Raw genomic sequence first — 25,300 nt, 5'->3', positions numbered from 1 at the left:
AAATCATGGGAAATATAATTATATAATAGGAAGCATGGGAAATATAATTATATAATAGAAATCATGGGAAATATAATTATATAATAGAAATCATGGGAAATATAATTATGTATATATATCAATGTATAATAATTATATAATAAAAGCGGAAATATACATAATTATATAATTATATAATAGAAATATACATAATTATATAATTATATAATAGAAATTTACATAATTATATAATTATATAATAGAAATATATATAATTATATAATCATATATGGGAAATATAATTATATAATGGAAGCGCAACTATCGAGTTGAAAGGGCTGAAAGGTTTAAAAATTTTGCGTTGAGGCTTGAGGGCGGTACAGGATGTCGAGAGATAGATATATTTGAAGGTTAAGAGATTTGAGGAATCGACGTTTGAAGTGTTTCAAAAGTTGGAAATTCGAGAGTTCGATAATAACTCGAGAATACGAACGTTTAGGAAGTTGAGCAGTTTGAGAATATTTGAGTGTTCGGATGTTCGATGAACTAAGGAATTTAAGCGTTTTGTCGAGAATTTTGATATTTGAAAGTTAGGAGAATGTAGAAGATCGATCGTGCACTCGAGGATTAGGCGAGAGATTAGATTAAATTGTCGAAAACTTCAAAAATTCAGGAGTTCTCCGAAACTGAAAAATTCCACTCACGATAAGACATTTCAGAACCGGCTGAAACATTTTGAGGTTTAGATTGAATTCCAAAGTTTTGAAATTTGAAAATTATAAGAGCTTCGGTCAATTTAGAAATTTCATTATTTTAATTTAAGGAATTACAATTTTTTTAAAATTTAAAAATTCAAGATATATATATATATATTTATTTATTTATTTATTTAATAATTTAACAATTTTATTAAACGTTTATTGAGATTTCTCTACAAGATTAATATCATACTTATTAAAACTGGGGAGGAGAAATATTTTTCGTTGTCTTTCTTATTATTCTATTCAACCGGGGGATTTCTTAGCATTAACTAGGGAAGTCTAATGAAATGGCTTGATCGAAATTCACCTTAATTGAATGGCAGCGGGGCGTTTTCATTAAATCATCTGATCGGACTGTTTGCACGGTAAATACTGTCATAATTGATCGCCTTTAGTTCCCTAGGAGGCATTATTAAATTGAAAGCACCTCAGTCGCTCGACTTTTCTCGTTTTCATATCAGCTCGTATTTACTTCCCGTGATACAGTATATGTACTAGGTGTTACTAAAATAAATTTACTCACGCGGCAGAAAATTGTTTTCGGATCATTCAGATTTTCATTTAACACCCGTTATTTTAGTACATTAATTTTTGCAATTTTTATAATTTATAGATACGAAAGAGTGCGTGATTTTTGTGAAAATGTTATCGATTTAATAACTAGCTTTAAAATGCAATTTACAATTTTGTATCGTTTTACAATTTTCTATCTTCTTTTTTTTTTTTCTTTTACCAAAAACGTCCAGGAAAGGAAAGGAAAAGAAAAATTTTCTGTGTTCGTGTCGATGATAATAAACAAATTTTCACTAAATGAAAATAAAGAGATGGCTAGATATATTTTTCGTTGAATTGCATGAAATAAAATGAAGGAAATTCTCGTCCTCGGTATGGAAATTCGGGCCAGAAATTCCAATCGAACGGCACTCGGTTTCAGGCACTCGGCAGCCACGCTCCGATCGTACCCACGAAGATTCTGGGTGACCCCGACGAGTTGGATCGTCACTTGGTGCACAGCGTGCCGGAGACGTACAACATTCGCCACGTGCAGCCCGACAACGCGTACGACAACGGTTACATGTACTCTCAGGAATCCGACGTCGAGATGCACGTGAGTCCTCGTCATTTTTACCATTTGATCCCTTCGTTTCGTTAACACTCTCCCCTGTTACCTCTTCTCTTCATCTACGATCAGCCATTAGTTTATGTTTTCAACGTGTGCGAGATGAGGGATGATTTATCGTGAGTAGCACTACTTCGATAAATCGTAAGAAATTTTGATTAAACACAAGCGTTCGAAAATATTTCAAAACGGCCGAGATGAATTTCGTGCTCGTGAATTGAACTCAAGAATTGGCCATTTTATTTTCTCTTGTGTTTTGTTTCGATTTTATAATTTTTAATCGTCGGTGGTTTTGTTTTATCTTGTGTTTCGTTCGACTTCGTTAAATTTCATCGTTGGTAATTTTATTTATTTCGTAATTTGGTAATTTTATTTATTTCAAAATTTTATTTCGTAATTTGGTAATTTTATTTATTTCACAATTTTATTTCGCAATTTCGTAATTTCGTTTATTCCGTAATTTTATTTGATTTTATCCTCTATTTCAAACAAATGCAACGGTGTTTTATAAAAAAGTCATGCGTATCAGTATCAGTATCCTTCTTTATCTTTCAGAAATTAATTAATTATGTTATGATGTCGTGTAAGTTCTCCAGTTACATTCATGAATTAGAGAGTATCAAGTATTAAGATGTGATGACAAAATCGTAGATTTTTATGCATAAAAACAAAGATACAGAGATACAAGAACAAAAACACGAGAAAGAATTTTGCATAGAAATCCACATCTCACTGGCAACATTTTTTAGAAACACTTTTTCGAAACACTTTTTCAAAATTTACCATTTTGTGTATCATCTTCTTGAAATGAAAATAAATCATCATCTCTCTTGTTTGTTTCTTAAGAATCGAACAATACCGATTGTGTATTCACGTGACGAAATTAAAAAAAAAATCAGTTTGATAGGCCATCCTTTTCTCCTTTAATTTTTCTTTGACCACTTGCGCTGGCAACTGGTTCGCGAGCCGTAACGAGTAACCTGGATTATACTTAAAATAATAATATAAAATACTGTATAAAATAATGATAATAAAATATATAAAACAATAATAATAAAATATATAAAATAATAATAAAGAAAATATACTTAAAACTGAGAAAATATAGCAATTTTAGGACAAAAAATTGTCGACGTGCGTGGCAAAATACATAAAACAATAATAATAAAATATATAAAATAATAATAAAGAAAATATACTTAAAACTGATATAAAAATATAGCAAATTTGGGACAAAAAATCGTCGACGTGCGTGGAAAAATACATAAAACAATAATAATAAAATATATAAAATAATAGTAAAAAAAATATACTTAAAACTGAGAAAATATAGCAATTTTGGGACAAAGAATCGTCGACGTGCGTGGAAAAATATATAAAACAATAATAATAAAATATATAAAATAATAATAAAGAAAATATACTTAAAACTGAGAAAATATAGCAATTTTAGGACAAAGAATCGTCGACGTGCGTGGAAAAATATATAAAACAATAATAACAAAATATATAAAATAATAATAAAGAAAATATACTTAAAACTGATATAAAAATATAGCAAATTTGGGACAAAAAATCGTCGACGTGCGTGGAAAAATACATAAAACAATAATAACAAAATATATAAAATAATAATAAAAAGAAAATATACTTAAAACTGAGAAAATATAGCAATTTTGGGACAGAAAATATCGTCGACGTGCGTGGCACGTCATTCCAGCGCGAGAGGTTAACAGATCTCATCCTCTTCTCCATATTCCTCTCGAGAAGTACACACATTCGCGTATCGTTGGTGAATCGTATTGCGTCGACGGTGTTATCTGGACAAGGATGATTGTTCGGTAGGCAAGGCCAGGCCTCATCATGGACGTAGTACGCAATCCAATGCCAATTGGAGCGATGCCAGTGATACCGACGGTTCCGGTACAGATTCCGGAGCTTCCGGTCCTCACCATGGACACCATTGATGTTAATTCACTGCCAGAAATGGAACGATTCACCGTCGAGCTTAAGAAGGACATTTACGGCCTTGGGATCACCATCGCTGGATACGTGTGCGAGAAAGGTAATACCTCGCGTGCGAGAAAGAATTATAGGGTTTGCTGGTACCGCGTGAATTCGGCGCCGGAAATACACATTTACTTGGAAGGCTCGTGAAATTTTTATTCCATGGGGCTCGGCTGGGAAACTCGAAGCGCGCACTGAACTATTATTGCACACGTTGTTACGCTTTGTATATTTCCAATCACTTTCGTATTTCGAGACATTTGGAAGTTTGGACGTTCCGAACTTGATTTCGAAATTTCGGGACTTGCTCTAAAGTTAGGGAGTTTACGAAATTTGGGAACTTAGAGGTTTGACGGTTGGTTTGAAGTTTGGGATGCTCGAAGTTTGTTGAGAGAGTCTCGAGAATTTCTTCGGGAAATTTCGAAATCGAATTTTCGAAATTTGAAGGAAGTTTGGAAAATTTCGAAATTTACAAAGCCAGGAGCACGATTACGACAGTTGAAAGAAATTTGACATTTCGGAGGATCATGGAAATTTGAATCTGGAAACTGAAAAGTTTGGAAATTCCAAATTTCCAACTTAGTGAAACTCGGAAGATTCCGCAGTATCTTCGAACTCTTTCAAATTTCTAAACTTCACACTCTGAACGATCGTGCAAAACAATGCTTCCGAAACTTCGTACCTAAAGATTCGTAAATCTCAAAGTTTGAAAGACCAGATGTTGATTGAAACGTCGACGAGTTCCTTAATGTCGGTGAAAGTACTCGACAAAAAAATGTAATACGACTTCAATGCAAATGCAAATGTTCTCTTTCTGACCATTATTTTGTTTCACTTGGATTGCAGAGGAGCTGTCTGGCATCTTCGTGAAGAGCATCAGCGAGGGTAGCGCGGCAGACTTGAGCAACAAGATCCAAATAAACGATAGAATAGTGGAGGTGGACGGTCATTCTTTACAGGGTTACTCAAATCACGAGGCCGTCGAGGTATTACGCCGCACCGGGCAAACGGTAGTTCTATGCCTGGAGAGATATCTACGTGGACCAAAGTACGACCAGCTTCAACAGGCAATCGCGGCCAGTGAACTGAGACTACCTCAACCGAGCTCCCCATCAATCACCAGTTTGCCAAGCTTCCCAATTAGCGCGGTATGTCATCGTCCCCCATCGAGACAACTTATTAAGATTCATTAAAATTGATGGCGTATCATTTTTGACAAGTTTGACACTCGATATTGGTTGTTATTATATTTTTATCTTATGTGGATTAACACGTTCAAGATGGACGGAGAGCTATAATTCTCATGTTTAAAAAAAAAAAAATATATATATATATATCTTTCTTTCCTTCAGTTACTGTTGAAATTTGTAGCAATGACAAAAAAAGAGAAAGACACGTCGATACCAAAAACCGTGGAAATTTGTTGCAGTTATCGTACAACCCAAGTGAATGAAATTAATTATCGAAGGAACGATTAATGTTGGATTTTTAAAAAACTGCAAATATATTTCCGAGAAGAAGCCCTTGTCGTTTCTTAACGTTTGGAAATTAATTTCTCTTTTCGAACGTTCCACGGAAACGATCATTTGAAACTTTGAAATTATATTAGGAAACGTACGACACGAGATTCGAAACCATTCGGTTGCAGTTAAAAGCGGCTACAATGTTAAAATAGAAATATTGAGATGCGTGAAAATCTCTGATAGAATTCGTTTCTTTCGCAGAAGAATTTTCGCAATTTTCACAAAATGAAGTCACATTCAAGGCACGTCTGTTTACAGGATGGAGAGACTACTACTGAGATAGAACCGGAAGGAGAATCGCACACGACTGTCGACAGCGCTGTTCTACAAGAGGGTGAACGCGAAAGAGCCTCGGAGGAATTAGATGACGCTGCCAATGTGGAGGCTTTGTTGAGCGACCCATCCAGCGAGCTTACACCTCAGATTCGAGCCGCCATTAAGGCGAAATGGCAGAAGATTGTGGGTCCAGACACGGAAATTGTGGTACGTACACTGTTAATCTGATCCTGAATAACGTGTACATGTTTTAAAATTGTTAGAAATTTATTAATCAGAATTCATTGCGTTCGTTTTGATCGAGAACGTTATACGACGATGTATTAGAAACTTGCAAACATGTGAACGAGTTAAGTTGTTAAAGAATTCCACTTCTAGGGGGAAACTTGGCTTCTAAGATTTCAAAGATTTTGGAATCTTAGAGATCTGAAGAGTTTTAAAAATTTGGATGAGGACAAAAAAATGACGAGAACAATTCTTTTTGTCTGTTTGAAATAGGTAGCGCAATTGAAAAAATTCGCGGAAGGCAGCGGCCTTGGAATAAGCTTGGAGGGGACGGTGGATGTGGAGAATGGACAGGAAGTCAGACCGCATCATTACATAAGATCGATCCTCCCGGAAGGACCGGTGGGACAAAATGGAACGCTGCGTTCCGGGGATGAATTGCTGGAGGTACAGCAACATTTTCGTTACCGAGTTCAAGAAACTTTCCTTGCCTTTAAATCCAATTACCATAAAGGATTAACATCTCTGGCGGAGTCTGAAGTTTGTCTAGTTGGTTCATCTCATCAATTGACTGATAACAAGCATAATTTCTGTGTACTTACTAGATCTTTCCAAGTGAAAATAAATTTAAACAATTCAAGATTACAAAATCATTAAACATTTGAAATTATAGAGTTGTTCGTGTCAATTGATCTTGAAATAATTGTGGCTTGGATATTTCATGACAGTTTCATATTTTTACGGATATAATTAAAGAAATTAAACTTGAATAAATGTTTGTTATTTTTTATTATTTTCTATTATGTTTTATTATTTTTGTATTTTAAACCTATAAATTATTACATTTAAAATTATACCAAATGTAGAATATTAATTTATTTTAATGTCGTGGATCCATAAATATATATAATCTATACATCTTCTATTTTATCGTTTAATTTTTTCAAATTAATTTCCAATCACGTGCCATGTGCAATCTATAAAATACAAACTATATCATTGAATGTATTATCAATTACAAAATACAATTTCATCAAAAGACACTTCAAACTCAACCATCTTTCCCATAACACAATCCCACCCAATAATATATTAATATATAAGAATACATTCTGATCCATTAGTATTCAACTTTGCTTCACTGTTAACAGGTGAACGGATACCGATTGCTCGGCATTAATCACATGGAAGTAGTTAGCGTGCTAAAAGAATTACCGATACACGTTCGAATGGTCTGCGGAAGGAACATCGCCTCGCAGGATCCCCTCTGTCCTATCGACACCGCTCAGCATCAAGCCGCGTTCCAAACGAGAGTAAGAAATTGAACATCCTCCAACGATTGGCAGTGCAATTCGAGTTTGCAATATCGGTATTTCGAGCGTAACCAGGTGAAACGTGTTTTATAGAGCATCCTTGGCGGATCTCTGCAAAATTTACTGCCAACGATGGACCGTTTGGTGAAGGCCAAGTCCGATGGCTCGCTGGCATCGACGACCACCACCGCTACGGTGACGGATGCAAGCTTGAATAAGATGAAGTCGCGATCTTTGGAACCGTTGACCGGTCTGGCGATGTGGAGCTCCGAACCGCAGATCATCGAACTGGTAAAGGGAGAACGGGGCCTTGGGTTCTCCATTTTGGATTATCAGGTATGAAAGATGTTCCTTTGATTTATTTGGATTTTCTGCCCCATTATCGATTTGATACCTCATTATTTATAATATTGTTCGTAACATTTTGTCAATTGATGTTTTATTTGATTCAGTACCTTATTTGTAATATTATCCACGTTTTATTAACCGGTACTTTATCATTTGTATTTTATTAAATTTTAATTCAATACTTTATTATTTATAACATTACCGGTGCCTTATTAGCTAGTATTTTATCGAAGTTTATTTGATTTGATATCTTATTTAGTATTTGTAGGATGATTTGTATTCCATTAATCCTCGATCAAACATAAGATAATCTCGAGATTAAAAATAAAGTAATTTTTTTTCAATTCTTACGCGTTTTACATTTAATCCAGATAAATTTCTTTCACTATATATCCCTTCAAGCATTCAAAGAAATGGGAACACGTTGTGCAACGAAGGAACTTTTTATATTATGTATTTGGTAAAACGTGATGGCTAAATGATAAGCTTCTTGATGTTATTGCGTAATGGGAGAAGCCATGAAACGACGCAAGTCAATTGAGATTTTGTTCTGTTCACGTTTCTCAAATAAAACCTAAGGCTACATTCCTCAATATACAATAGCAATCTCAAGAAAAGTTCCTTCTTACACTTATAAAATTCAAGCTTCTAAATTCCAGATCCTCTTTATCCTTTCAATTTTCATCGAGATTCTAAAACCACCCCACTAACGGTCTCCCATCCGCCTGTTTCAGGATCCAATGAACCCCAACGAGACTGTGATAGTAATAAGATCACTGGTACCTGGTGGTGTGGCTCAAGTAGACGGTCAATTGATACCAGGCGATCGTCTGCTGTTCGTCAACGACATCGCCCTCGAGAACGCGACGCTAGACCAGGCGGTGCAGGCGTTGAAAGGCGCTCCAAAGGGCACCGTGCGCATCGGTGTGGCCAAGCCATTGCCCATCCCAGACAGTATTGTCCAGGTGAGCGATCAGGAGGATCGGATCGAACCGACCGTTGATAGGGACAGCGAGGCGACCGCGTGCTCGATCATGGACAGCCACAAACAGAGGCGAGAATATTTCAGGGAGCGTAAAGTGAACGTGATCGAACCGCCTCATCACATGGATTTGATCGAGGGTTTGAAGCATCAGCACAATCTTGTCAAGTCTGAAAGTTTTTAAGAGAATAATGACTTGGAAATGGAAATCAGAGTGAAACGGGAATCTCTTACTCCTGGATATGTAATTGTCTTCTGTTTGAACACACTGTAGTTTGTGTTTTGCTGGTTTATTTAGATAGTAGAATATGGAGATAGATGGAAGAAGGGAAGTTGAGAGATGAATAGTGAGGAAATATTGGATATTTTTAGGAAAGAAAATTAAGGATAAGAGAGCAATGGGTAAATTTGAAGTATAACTTAGAATTTTTCAGCCGCTGAATGTTTGAATGGTTAAATTTTTTAATCCTTAAATTTTAGAATTTTTAAGTTATCGACCTTTGAAATTCTTAAAACACTATATTGTCGGTATATGAATTTATTGCAGAAGAAAAAGAAAAGGAAAGTTTTCCACTGGATTTGTTAGTGTAACTGTTAATAGAGATATAGTGAAAATAAAAAAGAAATATTCTGCTGGTGCTCGAACGAGCATTGGAAAATTGGATAATTCGAAAGTTTCAAATTTAATTTCAAAATTAAAATAGGAGTTCTGAAGTTTAAGAATTAAAAGCATTTGACGAATTAAACATTGCGGAAATAATGTAAGATCAGGCAAAGTAAAGTAAATATTCTTTAGAAGTATAATCATTTTTTGATTTCCTCGATGACATAGACAGGAGTAGAAGATTTCCAGAGTATTCTGCGAGTTGTAGTTCTGACAGCATTCGACCAACGTAGCTTTGGCAGTTATGTTATACTTTGTTACAACAAAACATCTGTGACACTATTGTATAAAGAAATTCAAGTTGAAACAGTAGAACAATCTGAAAACTACGCACTGTTAGGATCGATATAATCCAAATATATATCCTACGTTTTAGCGACTATCCTAACACTAGAAAGATCAATTACTTGTTACTTTTAAAAAGATAAATTCAATAATTTCAAATTCAAGTAATCAAGTAATAACTATAGACATTTAGAGTTTTAAATTTTAATTCTTCTTATTTTCGTTAATAAAGAATAGGTGATAAAAATGAAAATTCTAAAATTATGTAACCTTTAAGTAAGTAATTAGAAAAATAAGAATGTTCTTTTAAAATAATAACCTTGAAGCTTAATTTTTAGTAATTATACGATACAAGGAAAGTAGTGTCCTAACATTATATATATATATTCAAACTATACTAGCCTATTCTAAATAACAGAGATGATCATTCTCTAATATCGATCGTTCCTTTTTGTCTCAATTTACATAATTCATCTTGACAAAGTTACATTGGTCGAACTGCACGCGTTGCATAAGTAAATTTAAAAGAAATCAATCTGTGCTTGCTCAATCCCGTCGTTGCGTCTTGGAAACATATATATTCAGCCTCTGTTTCCGCGTCTGTCGAATCTGGATTCGCCTCGCGGCTCGCGTGTCTTCGAGACGACCGACTTTCCCAGCGAGATTGGTATCGGTTAGACTTTTTTCGATTTTTTTTTCCTGGACATGTTCTTCTTTCTTTTTTTTTTTTTTTTTTAATTATTGGTTTGCTGTTGGTCTCTTGGAACTTACGAATCAGAGAACATGCTTGAAGGTTTTCTCCCCAGGATCGTTCCTACGGGATGATCGCGAATTTGCAACGATTCCCGCGTGTTTTCCGGAAAAATTCCGTCCTACAATACGTTCCACGTCGTGTGACACGATACTTATTGCAAATGAAGCTCAAACATATATTGAAGTATAACGATAATAGGTGTAAAATGTGAATTCATGAAGTGTACAAAATGTAATAGCTCAGCAGAAGATTGAGTTTTTGTAAAAGGTGCTACACTCTGATTGAAATTAATTGGTATTAGTTCAAGGTCAGTGCCTCCTACCTCCAATATATTGTATTTTCATAACGATCTCGCCACGCGTTTTCGTTGAATTTTGATATTGGCATGGTGACTTAACTTACGTAAATTTTTATATTATGATATGATAATATAAATTTTATATTATGATGAATTTGTATATTTTTATATTGTGATATTATGATAATATAATTTTTATATTGTGATGAATTTATATATTTTTATATTATGCCCAATAACAATGAATGAATATATCTAAGAGTAAATATATCTAAGATAAATTATTGTTTATAACATTTTGCAACGTGTAAAAACAATATAATATTTTAAAGTCTAAGTAAACTAATTTTAAACAATTCTGTGTCCCACAGAACATAGAATTTCATTTACGTTAAATTTTTATTACTTTATTACATTGTAATTTAAGTCGAAGACGAACGATAGACAAATATTACTATTACAAATCAAAAACAAACGGACAGCAAATTATGACAGAGAGAATGCTCCCTGATCTTGAGTAGCCAATTAATTTCAAACAAAACTACATCTACTCGTTGCTGAAATTGAATATCCTCTGTCAAAGTGTCACACGACGTTCAACGTGGCCAGATACCTGTCGCACAGTACTTAATTCAACTTCGTTATCAATTGCGTCGCACAATTGTTTTTAACTTATTAATAGCAATCGCATTAAACAGCGTGTTCGAGCGTGATTTTACTGGAGTGTCGATATCTGTTTCGTTCAATTTGATGAAACGTACGTACGTTGAAACTAATCGTAAGAGACGAAAACTTAGGAATTGGAGACCATTTTTTTTCTTCCTTTTTTTTTTTTTAACAACGCAGTGAAATGTAGACGAGTAGATATAGAATATTATCGATGAAAACTCGATCTTTTTTTTTTTTTTTTTTGTTTCTTTCTACGAAGCTTCTGTCGTTAGCGTCTCTTCTATATTTTCGATCGGTTTTTGTCGATTTTTGTTTGTTCGTTCGCTCCTTGCTGCAGTTACGAAATTTCATTTTTTTTTTTTTTTTCTTTCTACTACTTACGGCAGGAATTAATCATTTTTCTCTTTTGTTTTAGAACAATATATAAGACTATTATTGACCAGCGTAAAATGTTATTACGCGGATTTGTTAGGTGTAATTCTTTGCACAAAGTGGTGTTCTAACGACGATTATTTCCGTCGAATGAGAATTATGAGAAAAAAAGAAAAAAAAAAGAAAAGAAATGAATGGTGACTACGGGATGAATTTTGAATAAAGATTTTACAGCGTGTACGAGTTTTAGATAATAAATAGGGTGCCGTACAGGTTGTTTTTATTTTGTTTAACATTCCATCCTAATACCTTGCTCCGTTCCTGTTTCATTTTTCTTTCTTAAACACTCGTTTCGTCGTTTGTTTCGTTCATTTACGTTCTGTTTTCGTCCACCATTTTTCCGTTCAATTATGTCTTTCATTTGATTATAATATTTTCTCCGAATTGAAAATGTTTCAGGAAGAATACGAACAGGTGAAATTCAAAAAAGTAACAGTAATTCATCGAGGACTTTTATTTAAAATCTCGTCCTTGCAGTAAACATTACAACGAATAAAACGATGACATTCTCGTGCAATAATTCAATAGAAAAATTTAAAATTTTTCGTAATTTGAAAATTAACGATATTCTTCTTGAAACTGTGCGTCTAATATCATCGAACGATCGAATTTGAGACTAGAGAGAGGATCTTTAAACTCCGTCAACGAACTGTTGTTTCGATCAATCTCGTTGATCAAACGTGGCGAACAATTGCAATTAACTTGATTCGGTTTTGTAGGTCGTATTCTATTTTTTTGTTTTTTTCTTTCTTTCTTTCTTCTCTCAACGAAGAAAAATCTATACCCGATGCTCAGCCGGAATCAGTCGGCGGTAATGGATTTCCTTTCGAACTCCGCGGAAGTTAAAAGGCGGGCAAGACTTTGTCCTGGAAAAGCGGAAACGTCCAAAGTAGCAAGTTTGAAATTCCTGAGCCAGCTGTTTGCAGCGCTCGTAAATTAGCAGATTTCCTTTCCGATCTATTCCTCTTATCGATGTAGCAATTTTTCACTGTTGACAGTTTTATCTTTCGTTTTTGTTTAAAATCAGAATACGCGAGCTCTGTTGTGAAAAACAAATTCCGAGAAAAGCCCGTGACGTAGCGATTTATGGTCATTATATTGCATTTATTGCCAGGAAATTCGTGAAACTTTCGCGCGAACTTTTATTTCTCGACTAATTTGCCTTTTGATTATTTCAGATCTCGCGATTTGATCGATCGAAGGGAAGTAGTAAATCACGATTGAGATCGAGTATTAATATTCGTAGGCTAGTGTCGTTTAACAAGGGACAGTTTTTGCAGAAAAACAAATCGTTTCTTGGCTGACTGATTCCGGCGCGATTTAAAATTTGAAAATTTTAAAACTTCGTGTTTTCGCGTAAGAGGAACGGAGAACGAGAAAATATTGAAAGAGTAAATATTAGGACGAGATGGTTCGTGGCAAGCGATACGCATTTCGATCCTGTTTCCTTTTCCTTTTTTGAACTAAGATAAGTGACAATTAATTCTAAAATATTCCAGATGAAATTTAATTACAATTTAATGCACTCGTTCATACAAGAACTGAGAACTGTAAAATTTCTATAATTTCCATTATAACATAACATTTAATTGACGATGAACTTATTAAAATTCTATTCACAATTTGGAGTTATTTTAAGATACAAGAAAATACAGCTTGAACAATAATTTCAAACTTAGAATGAAATATTTAAAAAAAAAGCTCTATTTTATTAAAATTAAAATACTTTTATATACGTGTAATTATTAACTTGCGTATAACGATAATAATAATATTATTCGAAACGAGAAGAAGCGCTCAACCATTTTCTAAAAAAAAAAAAAATTATCTATCTTTTTGAAATTAATCAGAGGGAATGTTGGAAACTTATTCAAATTGCTTATTTTTTAAATTCGTACCCTGTTGAAAATGTGATTCACAGACTGGTCGTATTTACTGATCTGAATCTGAATGTTCGAAAATATACATATAAAATACATAATAGTGTATGAAAGTACATGAAACAACTCAGGTATTGTGAAATATTTGAATATCTAGTTAGAATCATCCGCAGACCGCTAATGATACCATCGTTATTGTTAATAAATCGCAATAAAAAAAAAGCTAAATCCCAAATCATACAACGAAGTACATTTTTATCGTCACGGAAGAAGGAAGAATTGGGAAACAGGATCGAAATGGCCAAGCATTAAATTCGCTTACACGAATCAGTTTCGTACGTGGAAGTACGTGGCAGCGGTTTCGCTGAAACGGCGAGCGATAAACCGGCGTACTCTCGTGAAAAGGAAACGAGCGTGTTGTTCGGCGTGTGGTCGCGGCTGCTTGGGCCATTGTGGTCCCAGCTATCGATCGCGGAAAAGACGAAGACTCTTGGCCTGTGGCTGAGCCTCGGATAACCAAGTTATCGGGGCGCAGTAAATCGTTGGCCAAGAACATAAAATGAAAAGAAAAAAGAAAAGTTCGCGCGCGAGTGTGTGTGTGTGTGTGTGTGTGTGTGCGAATTTTCTTGCGCCTCGGCCTCGACCCGAGAAAAAGAAAGAAATAGAAAAAGAAAATAAAGTAAATCGTATCGAAGGAAAACGAGAATGCAAAATAGGCAAAGAGAACGAGTATAGAAGTAAACGAGTAAGACGAACGAAGTAATAACACGTGTACGCGCGATGAGAGAAAGAGAGAGAGAGAAAAGGGTGGCGCGTGTTATTCAGTATAATACATAGTTTGTGCAATTAACGCGGATGGGTATATAGAATGACCAACCATCGAGAACAGCTGAGTAAGTACCGAATAAAACGATTGTAATAGTGAATGAAAGTTGCCTGGTAGAGTAGCTGAACAGAACGAACGAATACAATTAATATATATATATATATTTATATTTTTTTTTTTTTTTTTTTGCATTCGACCGACTTCTTCACTTGTCCTTCGAACTCAGGCTCACCTGGTACACACGTGCACACGAGACACGTCATTCACACCATCCACGTGTATACCTACATGAACAGGACCTTGAAATATAGAGCGATCTTTAGGTCTTTTCGATTTTTTTTTTTTTTTTCCTTTTTTTTTTTTTTCTTTATTTTATTTCTGTTCTTTCACATCTTTCATTTCCCGCGGAGACTTTTATTTCCACTCGCGTTATTATAGTTACGTTTGTCGTTTGCCCGTATCTATGTAATTTCGACGAAGTAGGGAAGGTGTAAGGGGTGGAAAAAAGAGAGAAGAAGTAATCTCAATAATAACGATAATAAAATTTTTGATAATTATTAATTATCTTTACATTATTCGAAAGGATTTTAAGAAATGCTTGTTTCTTGACGCAAAGATAATGGACTGTCGGATTGAAATTTCATATTAGCGATAATGGAACCGAGTTATGAATAGTTTTCTTTCTTTTTTTTTTTCTTTTCATAAAATTTTCATAAATTTTTCCACTCGAGATTTCGTCTTCAAGCAAACGAAATTTGTGAAAATTTGTCAAACGTACTTGAACTTGGCTAATTTCAAACTAAACTCGGAGCGAAGATATGTGAAAAACACAGTTCTAAAATAATTTAAGAATCTAGTTTTTAAAACTGCAAACTTTGAATACATATACTTGATAAATCTTCAGAGTATTAAATTTTTTTTTTTTTTGATAGTTCCTACTTTTGTTACATTGAAGAATAAAATGATGTAGGTTCCAGAAATTTTACTTCAGTCTAGCAAATAGCGGCGAACAGCAGTGATTAAAAATAAAGGGAGAAGAGCACAATCTCATAGGGAGACAGTTACTCCTTGAAACAACTATAATTTCGTGTCTCGTGCGTTTCTTTTCGCGTCTTTCAATCTAAAGATGTTTAATTACGTCCTTTAATTTAATATCTCGTTGAAATTGTTACTACGTGAAAATTATTATGCACTTGGTTCTTAAACGACATTTAATGAAATATTTTAAATAAATTTTATTTTTCGACTGTTATTTTCAGTGCTATTCGGTACATTTCTTTTTTACAATGAAGTAAAATTTCTTCCACGAATTATTATTGTTGCATATAACATATGTAATTTTACTAAAAAAAATGAATTTCCATAAATAGATACCATAACCAGACGAATGAAATTAAAGAATTCCATTCCATTAAATATAATATTAAATTGAAATCAATTGAATTAGATAATTTCCATTCAGAAAAGTCTATCACGTTTTCAATAATTAGATGAACAACGGAGGGGAAGAAACCGAGAAAAACGGATAAAAAATTCCCAAATAAACGCACGAATACTAATTGCCCGACGCAATTACAACACCATTGAATGCCAAGAAATATCGGACAAATTCCAGGAGAGAGAAAGAGAGAGAGAGGGAGGAGTTCATTTAAATTCGCAGCCACGAAATCATTTATTCTGATAACCTTGTTCGTTCGAAAATTCGTTCGCCCTCTCTAGAGAAATGAACGAGAGTCCATTATCTCTGCACCGACGCTAACGCTTAACCAGATCAGGCAGACGGTCGTATCGAGATGTCACAGTACCAGAGAGAGAGAGAGAGAGAGAGAGAGAGAGAGAGAAACGAAAAAGAGAGGAAAAGAGAAAGAGAGAGTAACCCGTGTGAGCTCATCGAGAGGTCTCCGGAAGGCTTCTCGACGTAAAAAAGGAAAAAGAAAGGAGAAAGGGGCAAAAGACCACGCTGTAATGGAATTAAACTGTAAAAAGGAAACGACATTAGCTCGGGAGAGTCCAAACCGCTGGTGGAAAAGCTGGGAACGGCTGGAAACAGCTCTTGCCGTCTATTTCAATCATTTAACACGAAAATTATCGAAAATTACCACCGTAGTCTGGAACTTTAAATCAAATAATTAAATAAATTTTGTACAGAAACATGTGACGCAAGGGAAAAGAGAAGGGTTTGTTCATATACTTTAAGGGGAAAGGAATATTCGAATTATTAATAATTTATGAATATTAGTTTTTTGAGAGAAAAATTACGAATTGGATTTTTTTTGGAATGATACAAGGGAAATATTAAAAGTTTTTGAATTTAAAATTTTTTTCAAATTAAAAAAGTAATAACAACTTGAAAATTATCGAAGTCTGAAATTTTAAATAAAATAGTTAAATAAATTTTGCACAGAAGCATGTGACACAAGGGAAAAGAGAAAAGTTTGTTCATATACTTTAAGGGGAAAGAAATGTTCGAATTATTAATAATTTACGAATATTAATTTTTTGAGAGAAAAATTACGAATTGGATTTTTTTTTTTGGAATGATACAAGGGAAATATTAAAAGTTTTTGAATTTTAAATTTTTTTCAAATTAGAAAAGTAATAACAACTTGAAAAATTATCGACTACCGTAGTCTGAAACTTTAAATAAAATAGTTAAATAAATTTTGCACAGAAGCATGTGACACAAGGGAAAAGAGAAGGGTTTATTCATATACTTTAAGGGGAAAGGAATGTTCGAATTATTAATAGTTTATGGAGTTTAGTTTTTTTTTTTTTTTGGAAAAATTACGAATTGGACTTTTTTTTGAATGATACAAGGAAATGAAATATTAAATATCTTTGAATTTTAGATTTTTGCAAATGAAAAATGTAACAACATTGATTAATTTTCTTATCACTTTACAGAATTCGGATATTTCTTCTAAAATATAGAATTTTAATATAGATTGTGAGATTAATTATTGGATGAATCATTGTAAAATTTATTCAAATCATTTCAATATTTTTAATATTATCAAGCTTACGACTGTTTCTCCATATGCATCTTCGTATGTACATATGTGAGGAAGAGCTTTTAAGGGAGTCTTTGTTCGTTGTTAGAAACGTTGAAATATTAATAAGTAGTAAATGATACTTCCAGTTAAGGGTAGATAGAATTAATTATTCAAACCTGAAACATGAGAGACATGGAGACTTTGTAAAATATTAACGATGAGTGCAACTGCTATTTTGGGAATAAGTGGGACATGTATATTATAATGTTGATGTCACGGTCATGTGGAATATTTGACATTAATATCAAATAATATTTATAGGAAATATTGGTGCTCTGAACAAGTCAGAATTTAATATTTACAATAAACAATATTTCTTATTGAAAACACACACCTATCATTAATAGTTATTTTTATAGTAATTTTTAAACTTAAACTGTAATTACGACAGTCTCTATTTATTACAAGTTTTTCGTAATTTATAATAATGGAGGTAACGAAAGAAAAGAAGAAAAGATAATATACCAAACACGATTGATTTCCATTTCATAAATGTTAGATAAACAATAACTCGAAAAGAAAGTTATAAAAAATCTAAAAAATAATTAAATTTAATAACTTTCCATCATTTTAACGATCAACAATTTCAATAAATATATCTCGATATGAACGAAAGAAGAAAACCAAAAAAAAAAGAAAAAACAGGAAAAAACAACAAATTATACTGAACAGAATCACAAAAACCGAGATCAACACTGAAGACAACATTCTGTCGAAACTGATTGATACAGCAAACTATTAATAATTAATAATAAATAAATAATAAAAATAATAAAATAAAATGAAAAAAATAATAAAAATTAATAATAAATTATTAACCTACAATACTTTTATTATCAATTTACTGCCTGTAATATAATATAACGATTACAGCAATAGAATTACAAGACAGAACAGAGAAAAAAAGACAGATTTATCTCGAGAAACAAAAAAAGGGAGTACCTCTCTATAAATTCACCCCGTAGAAGGTCGCCTCCTTCTCAATTCGATCCTCGAGCTCATGATCGATCACCATCTCGCTGGTATATACGCGAGAATCCCTGTATTCTCTTTCTCTCTCTCTCTCTCTCTCTCTCTCTCTCTCTCTCTCTCTCTCTCTCTCTCTGTTTCTTTTTTTTTTAAATTCTCCATAGAAGTCTACTAGTGCATTCCACTACTGTCTAAACTACTCACTGGCACCTTTCTTCACTATTATCAGCAGGCTGTCCTCGTTTGTCCAGAGATCGACACGCGTTAACCACTAAACACAGGGGACACGACTCATCCCCTGGCCATGCTACACTCTCTTCTCGAGCTAACCTAACCGAACCAGACTGATATAGTGACCGTAGCACGTGACGTGTTAAGCCTCTCTTTCTTTTTTTCCATTTTTTTTTTTTTTTCTTCCCTTCGATGTTGGACATATCTCACGCGACTACGCTGCTACAATCGTCGAGTTATACTCCTTATTCTAGGCTTCTTTTTATCTTCTTCTTCTTCTTACTACTTCGTTCTCTTGTTTCTTTTCTTCTTCTTCTTCTTCTTCTTCTTCTGTTGTTACTTTCTTTTTCTCTTTCTCTTCTGTTCATTCTTCCTGTTAACTTGGATCGCTTCGAAAAGTACGCGCGTGTACACGCCGGCTGCGTTTCAATGATCGAGTCTCGAAGGCACGCGACAGTCACTGGTTGTCACCTGGGTCGCTCAGAGGCCACTCTCCGATCATCATGCACGGAATGTTAAATTTATAGAATAGAATTGTTAATTATTACTGCTCGATGTTTGTTGAGGTTTGCGACCTTTTTTAGAAATTGATGGATTTCCTCTTCAATTGCTCGCTGCTTTCTTTCTTCGATTTTTTTTTTTTTTTTTTTTGAATTGAAAATTGGGGCTCAACTTTGAATTTGATTAAGAAGTTTACGAAGATGAAATTAACCCTCGTTGGATAATAAATGGCAATTGTAGCAATCGCTGGAATTTAAAATATTCGATTTTGTTTTTTGTCGTTGATAAAAATAAATTAACTCAAGAATTGAGTGACTCAAGTCTAAGAAATACGAACTTCTTGTTAAAAATCAAACGAGAAATTGCATGAAACTGTAGCAAAGTGCAGTTGATCAATTTCGGCCTCTGATCATCCGTGATTGTCGCTATAGATCACCGTCATTGTCATTTTCATTTGACTGATTAACCCTGCTACTGCTTTACTGGATTTCCGTGTCGCAGTACAGAACTTTAATATATTAACCCCCGATGCCTATTTGTGATATCCAGCACATTCGCGACAAAGCCACGAAACGTATTGTGCATTTAAGAAGCTATTGTTAACAAAAATTTTTATTTCTATTCTATGTTAATTTCATAATTTCACAATATTTTTTTTTTTTTTACAAAATAACGTGATTAATCACTAAGATGCACGTAACATCTTTTAAACAAATTATAACGACGGCGAGGGAGTACGTAGCGGGGTTAAACCAAGGCCTACACAGACTGAAACATACCGCAGTGCATTACATTGATCCGCGCTGCATATTTAAAACGGGGAGACAGAAAAAAAAGGAAACTGAAAAATTCTCCACGTTGGTTGCTGCATCACGATCAATGAATCAGGAGAGTATTTCTCATTTCTCATACTGCGGGTATTTATAATACATTGAAAAGTCAAGCTTGAAATGTACAAATTTTATTCATGCAAAAACAGATTGGTCTATTGATTCTACTATGTACGAGAAATTGTAGTTATTTTGTTAGCGATAGTCAGAATGCTGCTTTTTTCCTTCATAATTATTCCAATTATACAAAATAAGATTTTGTCGATAAAAGAAATCTCTGCTTATGTAAAATAATACGAATTCAAAATTAATATACACGATATCAATCATGCTACAGCGTATTGATTCAATTCATACAACACAAATTTGTGAAAATATGAATATTCCTCGGATAATGATTATTCTAAATTTATAATAAATTTTTTTTATAATAAATTTATAATAAATTTATAATAAATTTTTATAATAAATTTATAATAAATTTTTATAATAAATTTATAATAAAATTGTTTTATAATAAATTTATAATAAAATTTCATAAAATTGTTTCAAAGTACAATTATAAGTACAGAGAACAGCACTTTACCGTGACGAAACAGATCTCTATAAAATTATTATAACGTCGTGCTGTGTTTTAATTGATATAATGCAAGTTTATGAAAATATGAATTTTCGCAAATGATAATTATTTACGATGCTTTTTGTAAGTAGTAGTACGATCGTAAAAGGACATTGTAATTATACGGAATAACATTTTCAACAATATTACGAATAATAATAATAATAATAATAATAATAATAATAATAATAATTTCGTGCAATAGCAATACGAATTGAAGATTAATATAACGTCACATAAAATAATGCAATGAAACTGACATGATACGAAGTATTATGAATTACCACGAATATCCGCAGTGTACCGACGACAGTATTACAGTGCGCTAGGATGCACATACACACATATTGTCAGCTGCATCATGTAGATTAGGATGCTGTTGCGTCATAAAATATGTATGTTCAGCGTGTGTAGGCTGCATTATCATTTGGTCGTGTCAATGCGGTAATTTCGAACGGTTTGCATTTGGAATATTAAGCGGAACGAGGGAATGCCGGATCATTTGATGATGCTTACTGGTCTCTGATGCGCGTCAGATTCGTCGCGGTCTCTGCGCTCTTCGACGAATAGAGTACCTGATTAGGTCTGATTAATAAAACCCTGATTAATATGAATCAGCGGTGAATATACATAAATACAACATTGGAATTGGATTTTCGTTGAGATTTGGCGCAGTAACTGTTGACGAGTGATTCGTGTAGTGGAAAAAAAAAAAAGATTATAATAATTATGTTTGAAATTATGATAATTATAATAATGGGAATCGACGAAGTTTCTCGAATTCTCTAGAGTTTCAATCGATATTTTTGTTGGCTAAACAGCAAGATCGTAAGAAACGCACGCACATCGAAGCAGTTTCGATGATAAAAAATTCGATCAAATCAAATTCATTGTACTGCAAGTTGACAATTTTATTATTTATATTGCGAATGCAGCTGTGATTAATATTGAGAACGTTGCACGAAAATGAATTGAATTAGTAGCCAAATATAAATTGCAATGTATCGATCTTTAAATAACGTTTTAATATTTGCAACACGAGACCAGTAAATGGAGTCTGAATCATCAGAATCGTTGCGGAACACCGACGAAAATTATTCCATCTCTCGCATCGATACGATCAACCGCGTGTGCGTGTACCGCGAGAAAATGTAGAAACAGGCAGTGTAACACGGGAGGCAAAAGCGAGGAGAAAAAAGAAACGAAAGGGAAACGTGAAAATTCAACTGGAACGTGACGTGGACAGAGGCAGCGAGAGGGGGAAAGTTTTCGAAAGTTTTCGAAAGAGGAATCAGTGAGAATTCGTATTTATCTTGCGCGTAACTCGTGTGGCCATCCGTGGATCGTTTCTCACGGATCGGAGGATGAAATTCATCGCCAGCAATTTTCTTTGGTCTTCGGTGGGATCGATCGTGGCCTCTGCTGACGAAACATTCGAAACTTTTCCCCTTCTGAGGCAAGGCAAAATTTTTTCATCTCCCGAGACCGAATTTCCTTCTCTCTCGACGTTCGCTTTCATTTGTTGGACCCCTTGTCTTGCGACAAAATCTTGTTGATCTTACGATGAGATCAGCAAGATCTTGGACGAGCCATTGGTTATCGTAATTTCTGCAAACGTTATATAAGGTGTTTTTTTTTAAATCGTGGTACAACCAGGATATATGAACTCTACATTTGAAAATAAAAATTTTTCCACGCGGAAATACGATGTATGAAAATTTGTCAAGTACACGAAACGATTTTTAAGGAAATACATTTAGTTTAGTTTCTTAAAAATGAGAGTGAAGGAATTTTATTTCACATTTTTTATTTGTTTTTGAATATAGGACGCTTTTCTATTAATTGTTCTTCTCTTCCGCGTTCGAGAGTTAGTTGAAGTATATCTAGTCTGGAATTAATATAAATTTTCAAACGAAGCACTCGAGAAAGTTTTTTTTCCTGTATTTTCGATTAATTGGCGACACCTTGTATCATTTGTATTTGTTAATCTTTTCTGACGCTATGATCAACTTACACCTTTGAGGCCATAGTATTCAATTTAATGAATTAAAGTTTCAAATTCCGTAAGATCAGAATTTGTTTTCTTGTTTTTTTTTTTTTTTATTCAAATCGAGACAATGATTCATACCAGAAGACTAGATATTGTATATACAAGGGGCTGACATCATTCTCACAGTGAAAGAAAAAAAAAAAAAAGAAAAAGGGAGAAAAGAAATGGAGAAATTCTTTTTCAGAAAGATGAGAAACTTTTGCCTTGTGGCGACACATCCACTCTGTGCTATAGTTGCAACATCTGTTATACTTACACAAGCATGAATCGTTTGCTATAGAGGAATAATATAACACCGTAGTTGTTTTCTTTTTCTTTTTTTGAATTATTTAAAATTTCTTTTTTCAACGTTTGAATTAGATGACTTAGAGATTAGCACTGAGAATAGACAAACAAACGAGTTTTTTAGTTCGTGACGATTTTCAATCCTAAACCTAACTGGAGAGATGGGATGAATGAATTATTGTCGGGAGTTTTTTTTTCGACATTTTTGAAATTCCTCGAAATTTCGAAGCGTGACTCTCGGAGCTTTGACTGGAGAGTGATTATTATTACGCTATTTACTAATGAAATATACATATTTATTGGTAATAATAAAATGCATATTTGTTTTGTCTGAAACAAACAACATATTTGTTATTTCTCTGATCTTTCTTTATCTGCGATGCATCTATGGATTTCTTTTTCTATATTTATACAGCGTGTCCCTATGATCGTGATAGAACCGGCCTCGGAATGATTCTACACGCAAAAGTAAGTCGAAAAGAAAGAATTTCCCTTCTTTTTTTTTTTTTTTCATTTTTTTAAGGCTTCACTTCCAGTTTCAAAATTCACCTAATACTCAGCTAATAAAATCCAGCTAATTCCAAAGTCAATTGGAAATGAACAATGAACAGAAGAATACAAGAATTCTTGACTAAACGTATAACTATGTATACGAAAATGTGTATTTCATTCATCCTTTCTGACTTATTTTTTTTTTTTTTTTCACACGTGGAATCATTCTCTAATCGCTTGCATCACGATCACAGGGACATCCTGTATATCAAAGTATATTTTCTTTCCCGATGTGTTCGACACATTCTGTTAGAAAAGTTTCATCTTGTATTTCCAGTTCAGGATTGAATCGTCAAGAATCGTCAAGAGTGTACTGTTCTCTTTGAAATTCTTGTACATTGAGACATACAGGGTGATTTTGAAGATTTCTCTAGGTGAAGTCAGAAATTCTTGGCGAACAATATATATTTGAACAGCTTTTTCAGCTCAAAAGATGAAAAAATGCGTGTATATCTCGAAAATTATAAAATTCAGTTCAGATGTTCAGACTTTATTCACTATATGTATCTAATATTCACATTATATACTAAATTTAAATACAAACCGGATTACACCAATTACATTCAATTCAATGACTCTCACATTAAATGTATCATGATATATTCCAATATATATATATATATATTTTTTTTTAATTTAACCTGCAATATATAAACAAGTAAAATAAAATAAAAAAAAAACAAGAAGATATACTAATTCCCAAAAATGTAAGATTTATTTGTATTCTTTTTTTACACACTAATGTGTCCTATTGTACAATTTTCAATTCTTCATCACACTTTTTTACTTCACTTCTATGTTTCACAACAACACGTGTTAGAAACAACAATGGAATAAAACCAAAGTATCTTTCCAAGGCCAAAACGAATCTTTATCCATTTTAGAAGAGACAAAACCAAAAACAAAAGTATTACTTGTTTTTCAAAGTAAAGCACGGCATAAAATTCATTTGCATTTTTCTTCTCATCTCACCTAGAGGAAAATTGTATCACCTTTTCTGAATCACCCTGTACATTTCCTACGCATTAGAATCGCTTATGTCTTTCCTCGAAGTTAGAAAGAATGGCCGGGAACGGCGTGCAGGATCGATCGCGACGCAGCTGCATTCATCATCTTTATTTTTCACTCTTCCCTACATTTTCGTTTTCCTCTCCCCCCCCCTCCCTCCCCCCAAACACCCCTTGTTTTTTGAATATTCTCGATAATTGTTCTCCCGCGCAACTGCCACGCGTTCCCGCTACTAATTCGGCTATTTCATTTTTCATTTTCAGGGCAATGCTTAAACGTCCAGAACCGGAACCGTTTACGAAGTTGCGAAGTTCGATCAATTTGCCGCAAGTTAACCTGACCAAAGAACGAACGAAACCGAAATTAATGAAAAAAAAAAAAAAAAGAAAAAGAAAAACGAAATAAAAAATATTAAAAAAAAAAATGAATTGATGAAATACTATATATAGTATTTATATATAGTATCTATATATATACATATACACACAATGTGCTCGTCTAATCGACCATTTTAATAATAACAGTGATATTCATATCGGAGAGCAATGACCAATCACGATGTAACATTATACATGGCTGTTTTTTTTTCTTTCTCCTTTGCTTTCACGTTGCAAACCCTTTCAATTCTCCCGTTTCCTCCCTTTTCGTCGTATTTTCGTCACTCTCTTTTTCCGTCACGTTCTTATCACGTCCTTAATTGCGTTTCTCTCTCTCTCTCTCTCTCTCTCTTTCTCTCTTTCTTTTTGTTTTTCTTTCTTTTTTCTTTTTGCTGTTGCACGTGGAACACGTACGCGACCTCGAATCGTCAGATTTTTCTCTTTCTCTTTTTTTTTTTTTTTTTTTTTTTTCCCGAAAAAATT

At 33.6% G+C, this 25,300-nt stretch overlaps 1 protein-coding gene across 4 annotated transcripts in view; it reads left to right on the top strand.

Moving 5' to 3' along the window:
- The window catches only part of LOC122538465 (patj homolog), a 130,733-nt gene extending 105,722 nt beyond the window's left edge, over positions 1-25,011 (top strand). Inside the window, exons 10-19 of one of the 4 annotated variants that reach the window (XM_043672555.1) lie at positions 1,675-1,848; positions 3,706-3,925; positions 4,714-5,015; positions 5,649-5,873; positions 6,165-6,338; positions 7,043-7,204; positions 7,298-7,540; positions 8,287-8,517; positions 23,296-23,348; positions 24,704-25,011. In XM_043672555.1, the coding sequence (XP_043528490.1) occupies positions 1,675-1,848; positions 3,706-3,925; positions 4,714-5,015; positions 5,649-5,873; positions 6,165-6,338; positions 7,043-7,204; positions 7,298-7,540; positions 8,287-8,517; positions 23,296-23,334 (1,770 nt within the window). In that variant the 3' untranslated portion in view covers positions 23,335-23,348; positions 24,704-25,011. Of the gene's footprint in view, positions 1-1,674; positions 1,849-3,705; positions 3,926-4,713; positions 5,016-5,648; positions 5,874-6,164; positions 6,339-7,042; positions 7,205-7,279; positions 7,541-8,286; positions 8,518-11,619; positions 11,863-23,295; positions 23,349-24,703 lie in introns of those variants that run through there. The other 3 variants (XM_043672556.1, XM_043672557.1, XM_043672558.1) reach the window with 3 other exon arrangements.
- The last annotated feature ends 289 nt before the right edge of the window (positions 25,012-25,300 follow it).

This window comes from Frieseomelitta varia, unplaced genomic scaffold, assembly GCF_011392965.1.
Source record: "Frieseomelitta varia isolate USP_RPSP 00005682 unplaced genomic scaffold, Fvar_1.2 scaffold_164, whole genome shotgun sequence".
Taxonomy (NCBI): Eukaryota; Metazoa; Arthropoda; class Insecta; order Hymenoptera; family Apidae; genus Frieseomelitta; species Frieseomelitta varia.
Note: the sequence above shows the minus strand (reverse complement) of the source record. Positions and strands in the feature narration are given on the sequence as shown.